Consider the following 10,364-nt stretch of genomic DNA (forward strand, 5'->3'; position numbering starts at 1 on the left):
CCAATGAAGTAGTTCTCAAGAACACCTTTCTCAGTCGTCCGGCCACGTTCCTCGGTTTGAGAGTGTTTTCCCGGCATGTCGTCATCCGAGCTCCCACTTTTCCTGGCTCCTCCCCCTCCACCCCCCCCCTCCCCCTTTGCAGACCAAGGAGTTCATCAACGCCGAGCTGCTGGCCCAGCTGTACTCGTGTGGGGACCAGAACACGCTGATGGAAGAGTCGGCCGAGCAGGCCCAGCACCGGGATGAGATGCTGCGTATGTACCACGCCCTGCGCGAGGCCCTTGGCATCATCGGCGACATCAGCACCTCCACCGTCACCGCGCCCATGCCGCCGCCCGTCGATGACTCCTGGCTACAGGTGCAGGCCAACCGCTCCGGGGGAAGGTACGTGGAGGATGAGGGAGGGATGATAAAGGAGGGATAAAGGAGGGATGATAAGGAGGGATAAAGGAGGGAAGAAGCAGGGATGATAAGGAGGGTTGAAGGAGGGATGATAAAGGAGGGATAAAGGAGGGATGATAAGGAGGGATAAAGGAGGGATGAAGCAGGGATGATAAGGAGGGATAAAGGAGGGATGAAGCAGGGATGATAAGGAGGGATGAAGGAGGGATGATAAGGAGGGATGAAGGAGGGATGATAAGGAGGGATGAAGCAAGGATGATAAGGAGGGATGAAGCAGGGAGGATAAGGAGGGATGATAAAGGAGGGATGAAGGAGGGATGAAGCAGGGATGATAAGGAGGGATGATAAGGAGGGATGATAAAGGAGAGATGAAGGAGGGATGATAAAGGAGGGATGAAGGAGGGATGAAGCAGGGATGATAAGGAGGGATGATAAAGGAGGGATGAAGCAGGGATGATAAGGAGGGATGAAGCAGGGATAATAAAGGAGGGATGATAAAGGAGGGATGAAGAAGGGATGATAAAGGTTGGATGAAGGAGGGATGATAAAGGAGGGATGATAAGGAGAAATGAAGGAGGGATGATAAAGGAGGGATGAAGGAGGGATGATAAAGGAGGGATGAAGCAGGGATGATAAGGAGGGATGAAGCAGGAATGATAAGGAGGGATGATAAAGGAGGGATGAAGCAAGGATGATAAGGAGGGATGAAGCAGGGAGGATAAGGAGGGATGATGAAGGAGGGATGAAGAAGGGATGATAAAGGTGGGATGAAGGAGGAATGATAAAGAAGGGATGAAGCAGGGATGATAAGGAGGGATGAAGGAGGGATGAGAAAGGAGAGATGAAACAGGGATGATAAGGAGGGATGAAGCAGGGATGATAAGGAGGGATGAAGCAGGGATGAGAAAGGAGGGATGAAGGAGGGATGATAAATAGGGATGGAGGAGGGATGATAAGGTGGGATGAAGGAGGGATGAAGCAGAGATGATAAGGAAGGATGAAGGAGGGATGATAAGGAGGAATGAAGCAGGGATGATGAAGGAGGGATGAAAGGTAGATAAGGAGGGATGAAGGAGGGATGAGGGAGGGATGATAAAGGTGGGATGAAATGTATATAAGGAGGGCTGAAGGAGGGATGAAGGAGGGATGATAAAGGAGGGATGAAGTAGGGATGGTAGGTAGATGTGGATGACGAGGGAGAGAGGTTGAGGATTATATTGAGTGATATTTTATGCTTGCTTTGGCTTGCCCTTATGACGCGTTGAGGAACACGCCGCTGATGTCAATGGACCTCATTCCTGAACATTTTCTTAAGTGTCTTCTTAAATGTCTTTGTAAGACCAACCCTAAGAAAGATCCCCGCCGGATTCATGAATGGGTGGAAATGTATTCCTAAACCGCCAAAGTGTTCTCAGCTGTGCTCCCCTTCTTAAGTTGAATGTGCGTTCTCGTACACCTGAATTTGCATACATAAACGCCCCGCCAGCTCTCTGGCCTACCTATGATTGCATTTCCGCGTTCTTAAATCCCGTTCTTAGATAAGAATAAATCCGAGATAAGAAACCATTCAGGAATGCCAGAATTGTCCCGGGAACTTCGTAAGTGGAGTTAAGAAGAAATTGCTTCTTAACTTCTTCTTAACTGCGTTCAGGAATGAGGTCCATTGTTCTTGGGCTTCAGTGTTCCTCACACTATTACCCCCCCCCCCCTCCATTCCAACCCCCAGGTCTCCAGCCACCAGTCCCACTCCTCAGAGAAGGGCCCCTCCTCCAGGGCCCCCAGCCCGGCCCGTCTCCCGTGGCCCGGCCCCTGGTATGGCTCCCGCTGGCGGGCCCCCGGTCCCGTCTCGCCCTGGGGCCTCGCCGGACCCCTTCAGCGGGCCTCCCCCTTCTGTCCCCTCCAGGCCTAACCGCGCACCCCCCGGCGTGCCCAGGTGAGCTGGACTCAAACCCCCCCCCCGTCGACCTCCTGACCCTGGGGTACTGTAGGCAGGGAGAGAAAACCTGACCCCATGGGGGGTTTTATAAAGGACCCAAAGTGATGATTATGAGGAGATAGTGTCCAAGCCCAGAGTGTGACTGCTCTCTGTCACCGAGGGAGGATGTGAAGCCAGCCCGACGAAGGGATGGAAGTGGAGAGCGTTTGTGCTGTGCTAGAGAGATGGAGAGATAGACGAATAGAGGTGGTTATTAGATAGATAGATAGATAGATAGATAGATAGATAGATAGATAGATAGATAGATAGATAGATAGATAGATAGATAGATAGATAGATAGATAGATAGATAGATAGATAGATAGATAGATAGAATAGGAGGAGGTGTTCGAGATGTCGGGCGAGTGGTGCGATGACAGATGAAGGACTGATGGATAGAGAGATGGAGGAGAAAGAAGAAGATAGAGAAAGTACAGGGGGCCCAAGCAGGCTTGTTTACATGTAACTGTATCAAGGGAAAAGCCTGTGTTGGTGTTGCTTACTTGTTTACTTAATCCTCTTTGTTCCTTGCTGAGGAACATAAGGCTGCAACTATCTGCTTCCATCTGGTCCTGTCTTGTGCAGCATGTCGTGCCTCGCCCCAGATTAGGTTAGTCGCTTTGATTTCAAAGGTCACAGTCAGCCAGGTTCCTTTTGGCCTCCCTTGTTTCCTCTTTCCAGGTGGAGTCCATCTCACAGCTATTTGGGGAATAGAGTCCTGGTCCATTCTGATGTCCTAGCCATTGGAGACAGCGCTGTTTAATTTCCAGCACCACATTGCGACAGTTTGTATTTTTATACAAGTCCTCGTTTGAAATTCTGGCCAGAATATGTCCTCCGGAGACATCCATTGAGGAATGCATTGATCTTCTTCATATCACTCTCAACAACTCACCAGCTTTCTGAGCCGCACAGCAGAACTGACTTAACTGTGCTGTTATACAGTCTGATCTGTTTTTTTTGGCTGTATTGCTTTGACTTCCAGATGGTATGCAAATGCAAATGCACTGTGAGCATTCCCAAGCCTTATGCTGATGTCTTTACTGCATGCATTGTCCTTGCTGAGTAGACTTCCCAGATATGTAAACTCCTCGGCATAATCAAGAGAGTGGCCATTTTTATGCACATCACTTGGGTTTTGGAGGTATTCATGTTCAAACACATCTGTTTGGCAAATCTGTCGATCCTATCCGTTTTCTTTTGTAGGCGAGTATGATTTGTGGAGGGGATGGCTAGGTCATCTGCATAGTTGAGATCTTCCAGCTGGGTGAAGACAGTCCACTGGATGCCTCTAGGTTTGTCTGAAGTGGTTTTGCGCATTGGACCAGTCGATGGCAATAAGGAAGAGAATGGGAGAGATGATACATCCCTGGCGTAGACCAGATTCAGATCACACTACAATCAAATAGATGGTAAAACAGTACAATTATCTTGTGGAACTCCATTGAATTTCACAATCTTCTACATTGTGTCATGGTGTAAGCTTGTCAAACGCTTTCTGAAAGTCGATGAAATTGATGTATAATGGGTTGTTCCACTCCAGGTATTGTTCAATGGTGTTCCTTGGTGTGAAGATCTGGTCAGAGCACCTTCTTCCTTTCCTGAAGCCTGCTTGTTCCTGCCTCAGTTTGGTGTCAATCGCTGTGTCAATTCTGCCCAGCAGGATTCTGCAGAAGACCTTCGATGGTGTAGAACAATGTGATGCCTCGCCAGTTTTGCAGATTGCCTTTCTTTGGGATTTTAGCAATCAGACCTTTGGCCCAATCCACAGAATGTAATTTCTGTCTGTAGTGTTTGCTGTTGTTACTCTTAACCACTAGTGGTCACCATGCACTATTGAGTCTCTTTAGTCACAGGAAGTGGGGGGTAGGCACAGGAGGGTGGCCATCTTTAAAAGGGCTTTCTGATTGCTTGTTCTTTGTTTTTGATCCAAAGCCTCTACTAAAAGGTTAAACTGAACCTGGACTATGCCTCATTCTTTGCCCAATACACCACACTGTCCCAGATGTTTCTGAACAGTCTGTGAGAACCTTACAGTAACTGAGGTGTTGAGGTCAGCTTCAGCATCTCTGCGTGGATGGAGTCAAAGACTGCAGCTTTCCTGTCCTTTGTTATTTGGATGACACTTCTGTTTCAGTTGGAGGGCTGGTGTTGATGTTGAGTAGGCCTGTGTTATCTGCAGATGTGGGGCTAGCAGGGTGTTCTGGTTCAGAGCAGTTGAGGACTTCACGAAAGTGCTGCACCCATCTCGCTGCCTGTTCACACTCTGTTAACAGGTTGTTGCCATCCTCGTCTTTTACAAGAGCAGATTGGCTGATGTTTTTGTCACAGAGCTGTTCTGTGATTTTATATACAACACTCATTTCGCCTCTTCTTGTTGCCGGTTCTACTTTGCTAGCATCTCAACAAAGGCCCTTTTGTCCCTTGTTGCACTGTTTTTGACCATCTCATCCTTGGTTTTATACGCTTCTTGGGACTGTTTCTGGAGCCTCAGAGACTTGGTGTTCAGCATCTTGGCCTTAAAGTCGCACTGAAACGGACGTTTGAGATCATCTAACTTCCATAGTTTGATGTATTTCCGATGCAAACAAGCGATGAGGGTGGGACATTATGTTTAGAGGAATTTGATTGGAACATTGACAAGTGGACGGGTTTTAAGAACTTTAGACAGATTCGATAGAAGGATAGCGTTGATTGATGGGTGGATGTCGTGAGATTATTGGCCTAAAATCTAAGGTACCTGTTGTCTTCATTGCACGTGACCTACCGTTTTCCAGGAAGTAAGAAATTATATTCTTTGATATAAGATTACAACAAAAGTAGAATTTTGTATTTTTTTTGGCATACATCGTTAAATAGGTGAACACTATGACCAATTATGTGAACCAAAATGGGACAGAATGCTTTTTTCATTTCAGTGCGACTTTAAGTTGGTTTCTTTGTTCTATTTTCTACCAAGTGCCAGGTGTCCACTCCTTGTTCTTCTTTTCTTTGTAGCCCAGGATCTTGGTAGTTGCCTCAGAATAGGTATACTGTACTTGATGATTACCCATTTGCTGTGGATATCGGGTTCCGCATCACTTGCGTCAGCCAGGGCGCCAAGAGCACCAAAGCGATTTCTCAGCTCCAACACAAACTCTTTGTGGATGTTCTGACATTTCAGTTTGCCGTTGTTGGGCTGTCTCTTTCGTAGACCCTGCTGTTCAACTTTTCTGAGCTTCAGCTTGATGTTAGCTGTCACCAGGTAGTAGTCGCTGTTGGCATACGCACCACGGAAGACTCTTACATCTTGATTAGGATGTGGTCAATCTGGTTAGTTGTAAGTCCATAAGGTGACCTCCAAGTGAGTTTGTGTATGGCCTTGTGTGGGAAGATGGTACCACCAACTACGCAGTTGTTTTCAAGGCAGAAGTCAACAAGACACTCACCGTTGTTGTTCCGGATGCCAACACAGGGGAAGGAGTTGTGTTGGTGTTAGCACAGCATTAGTTCTTAGCCCTCAGCTACAGGGTCGATCCCCTGACCCGTTCAGGTCCAACACAACCAGAAACACATCACTAGGCACCGGCCCTATGCACTGATGCTCTCAGCTATCAGCGCCACTACTAACAGACCTCCGGGTTTCACTAACTCACATGCCTCATGTACTTCATCTCCTCCCACAACTACCTACTGTATAATCCAGCATTCCCATACAGAGGATACAAATGGCCGGTAAACTTTTCCCACTTTTCTTCCTCTTTCTTTCTGTCCCTCAGTTCTCTTTAATGGCTGAACCCTTTGTTTGGATCAGGAATGTTCAAATATGAGGCCTTTTGTCTGGAGTTGAGTGTCTGTTTATCTACCTTGAGAATGGAGAGAGAGAGAGAGAGAGAGAGAGACAGAGAGAGAGAGTAGGGATAGTAGTGGAGCAGATAAGTGCTATTATCTTTCAATGTGTGGTACAAGCGTGAAATTGGCATGAGCAGTCTCCATTGGTCACTATTGTGCATTTGAAATTTCAAGATGGCAGCCATTTTTAAGATGGCTAACACCTTAGTGGAGCAGATTTACTTTGTGATACAAGCTGGAAAATTGCCATGAGCCGACTCAAAGGGCCACTTGACAAGAATGCTCCCAGACATTAGAAATTTCACCCACAGCCACTTGAAGTTTCAAGATGGCAGTCATTTTTACATAAAAATGTATTGGGTTCCACAAAAGCCTCTCCTGTCAAGAGAGGTTGTTTGTGTTTTGTCTGACTCCTCGCCCACAACCTGTCCAGTTGGGTAAAACCTGCCAGGAGTCGCCTCCCACCTGCATAGCTCTCAGGGTTCACTGAGGTACCCAAGCTCCCATACCACCACAAGGTGGCTTTCGCTGTTGTCCAGGTCCAATTTTCTTATCAAGTGACCCATGGAGACTGCTCATGCCAATTTTCACACCGGTATCATCAACTAAAAGATTCTGACCAAAATAAGCTCTTAGCCGCTCCACTATATGAGAAATAGGCAATGAGAGAGAAAGAGAAGAGACAGGGAGAGGGAGAGAGAGGGAGAGAGAGAGGGAGAGAGAGAGAGAGAGGGAGAGAGAGAGAGAGAGAAAGGGAGAGAGAGAGAGCGGGAGAGAGAGAGAGAGATGTAGAAGCATATAATTTTCCTTTCTCTCATATGTTGATCTACCCTCTGTGCTGCTAGCGTTTGCCTTGTTTTGGCCTGTGGTTGTGGGCTAGCATAACCTGAACCGGTCTAGCGCTGACTCAGCAGCTTGCCTTTACTGACGGCACACACGTTACCGTGCACTGCTCTGACTCCGACAACCCTCACAATGTCCATACAATGTCCCAACAATGTGAAATTGACATTTGGTTGAAATTAACATCCAAAAATCAACTTCCGAATAATGTTCCCCCTCAAAATGACTTCCTGAATTCTGACTGGCCCTGGGTGAGAGCCGAGCCTCGTCATGTGACGTGGGTCTCTTCCTGCACTGAACCTGTATGTGTTTGTTTGCACTCCTTTCCTCCTCTCCTCCTCCTCCTCCTCCTCCTCCTCCTCCTCCTCCTCTCCTCCTCCTCCTCCTCACCCTCCCTCCCTCACCACACCTCTGCCCCCCCTGTGACTTTGATTCCTCTTTCAGGATCACTATCAGTGACCAATGAGGACTAACACTTCTGGTACGTTTGGTACTACTCACCATCATCATCCTCATCATCCTCATCATCATCATCATCATCACCGCCATTATCAGCTTTCTCTTAGATTTCTATCCTCCATCTTTTCACTGCCTGCTCATCCCTCTCTTTTTCTTTCTTTTTCTTCTTCAAGCGCTCCCCCGTATGCCTTTCCTAGCGCTGCACGGACAAACACACGCACACATACACAGACCCAATACACACACACACACAGACACACACACACATACACACACAGATGCAACACACACGCACGCACACACACACACACACACCGACATGCGAGTGCACACGCCGCTCGCAGTGCGCGTGTTTGTGTCGCTGCACGAGCCTCGCTGAGTGTGCCGATGTCTTTGAGAACAGCTGAAATTGTAATCCAGTGTTTGTCTGGTGTGAGGGTGCGTGTTTCAGTTTGGGAAATTGTGGTCTGAGGAAGTCAGAGGATCCATGAATACCCCTTGGTCTGGCTATGCTACACTCACACAGACACACATACAAACCACACACACACACACCGCGCCAGATCGTCCATTTTGGGGTCAAAGGTCATGGGTTTGTGTCTGTGTGTCTCGCCATGACATCCCGCCCATTCCCAGCTATGAACGTTTGGTATGACACCTCGCTGTCCTGTGTGTCTGTCCTGTCTGGATAGAGGTCAGTCAGAGGTCAGCCAGAGGTCAGCCAGAGGTCAGCTCGCCCTATGAAGCTGTACTGTGTCTGATAAAGATTCATTAAAGGGGCATGTAGAGTTGACTAAGCCTTATCTGACAGTCATTCCCAGTGTTATTTAGCCATTTATCTGCCAAAAGGAATATACTTTGTAGAACAACAAGAGACTAAATATTCAGCACATATTTTGTGGTTGCTATATTTCCTTGCAATTAGAAAAATGCATATCTCGTAAGGGTTAAAAGTTGTTTCTAAATGTTCTGCTTTGTAGGCCTTATTGTTTGATATTCATCAGTAGACTATGATGGTGGAAAATTGAGCAATACTGCCCCCTTCTGGGAAGACCATATGCAACACCTATCATATTACCTGACAATATTTTAGTATTGCTTAATGATTGCAGGAATTATTGAATCAAAGAATGTGGTTCTACAGAATTACTAGCCTAAGACCTTCAGACTTTCTGAGCTCTTAGCTGTCGTGTAACCATTGTCTCCCATATTGCCTCATGCAGCTGTGTGTGTGTGTGTGTGTGTGTGTGTGTGTGTGTGTGTGTGTGTGTGTGTGTGTGTGTGTGTGTGTGACAGAGAGAGAGAGATAGATTGTGTGTGTTTTAGTGTATTTTATTGTTTGTGTGTAAGAACTATTGAATGCAGGAGAACCTGAATACGCCAGTAGAGTGTGTAAGGCAGTGTTACTTGACTGTGGTGTTAGTGCTGCAATAGTGTGGTGTTGGTGCTGTAATAGTGTGGTGTTGGTGCTGTAATAGTGTGGTTTTGGTGCTGTAATAGTGTGGTTTTGGTACTGTAATAGTGTGGTGTTAATAGTGTGGTGTTGGTGCTGTAATAGTGTGGTGTTGGTAATGTAATAGTGTGGTGTTGGTAGTGTAATAGTGTGGTGTTGGTACTGTAATAGTGTGGTGTTGGTACTGTAATAGTGTGGTGTTGGTGCTGTAATAGTGTGGTGTTGGTGCTGTAATAGTGTGGTGTTAATAGTGTGGTGTTGGTGCTGTAATAGTATGGTGTTGGTGCTGTAATAGTGTGGTGTTAATAGTGTGGTGTTGGTGCTGTAATAGTGTGGTGTTAATAGTGTAGTGTTGGTACTGTAATAGTGTGGTGTTGGTACTGTAATAGTGTGGTGTTGGTGCTGTAATAGTGAAGTGTTGGTGCTGTAATAGTGTGGTGTTAATAGTGTGGTGTTGGTACTGTAATAGTGTGCTGTTAATAGTGAAGTGTTGGTGCTGTAATAGTGTGGTGTTAATAGTGTGGTGTTGGTGCTGTAATAGTGTGGTGTTAATAGTGAAGTGTTGGTGCTGTAATAGTGTGGTGTTAATAGTGTGGTGTTGGTGCTGTAATAGTGTGGTGTTGGTACTGTAATAGTGTGGTGTTAATAGTGTGGTGTTGGTACTGTAATAGTGAGATGTTGGTATTGTAATAGTGTGGTGTTGGTGCTGTAATAGTGTGGTGTTGGTACTGTAATAGTGAGATGTTGGTATTGTAATAGTGTGGTGTTGGTGCTGTAATAGTGTGGTGTTGGTACTGTAATAGTGTGGTGTTGGTACTGTAATAGTGTGGTGTTAATAGTGTGGTGTTGGTACTGTAATAGTGAGGTGTTGGTATTGTAATAGTGTGGTGTTGGTGCTGTAATAGTGTGGTGTTGGTACTGTAATAGTGTGGTGTCAATAGTGTGGTGTTGGGGCTGTAATAGTGAAGTGTTGGTGCTGTAATAGTGTGGTGTTAATAGTGTGGTGTTGGTGCTGTAATAGTGTGGTGTCAATAGTGTGGTGTTGGTGCTGTAATAGTGTGGTGTTGGTGCTGTTATAGTGTGGTGTTAATAGTGTGGTGTTGGTGCTGTAATAGTGTGGTGTTAATAGTGTGGTGTTGGTGCTGTAATAGTGAAGTGTTGGTGCTGTTATAGTGTGGTGTTAATAGTGTGGTGTTGGTGCTGTAATAGTGTGGTGTTGGTACTGTAATAGTGAGTCAGTGTAAGTATTGCTTTTGTGCTTGTGAGAATTCCCCCCCCCCCGCCAGAATGCCAAACCTAACTGATCCCTGTGTTCTCTTATGTGTGTGTGTGTGTGTGTGTGTCCATATCTGTGTGTCTCCCCACGGCAGCCGGAGACCCCCGCCCTCTCCGACCCACTAG

The 10,364-nt window shown here is 46.5% G+C and overlaps 1 protein-coding gene across 1 annotated transcript in view; it reads left to right on the top strand.

Annotated features, from left to right (window-relative positions):
* dnm1a (dynamin 1a) overlaps positions 1–10,364 on the top strand; it is a gene marked incomplete at both ends in the record, with an annotated part of 59,797 nt that extends 49,433 nt beyond the window's left edge. Inside the window, 3 exons of the mRNA XM_084441566.1 lie at positions 143–384; positions 2,129–2,335; positions 10,334–10,364. Coding sequence (XP_084297692.1) covers positions 143–384; positions 2,129–2,335; positions 10,334–10,364 — 480 coding nt within the window. The remainder of the gene's footprint in view (positions 1–142; positions 385–2,128; positions 2,336–10,333) is intronic.

This window comes from Borostomias antarcticus (assembly GCF_949987555.1).
Source record: "Borostomias antarcticus genome assembly, chromosome: 8".
NCBI classification, from domain to species: Eukaryota; Metazoa; Chordata; class Actinopteri; order Stomiiformes; family Stomiidae; genus Borostomias; species Borostomias antarcticus.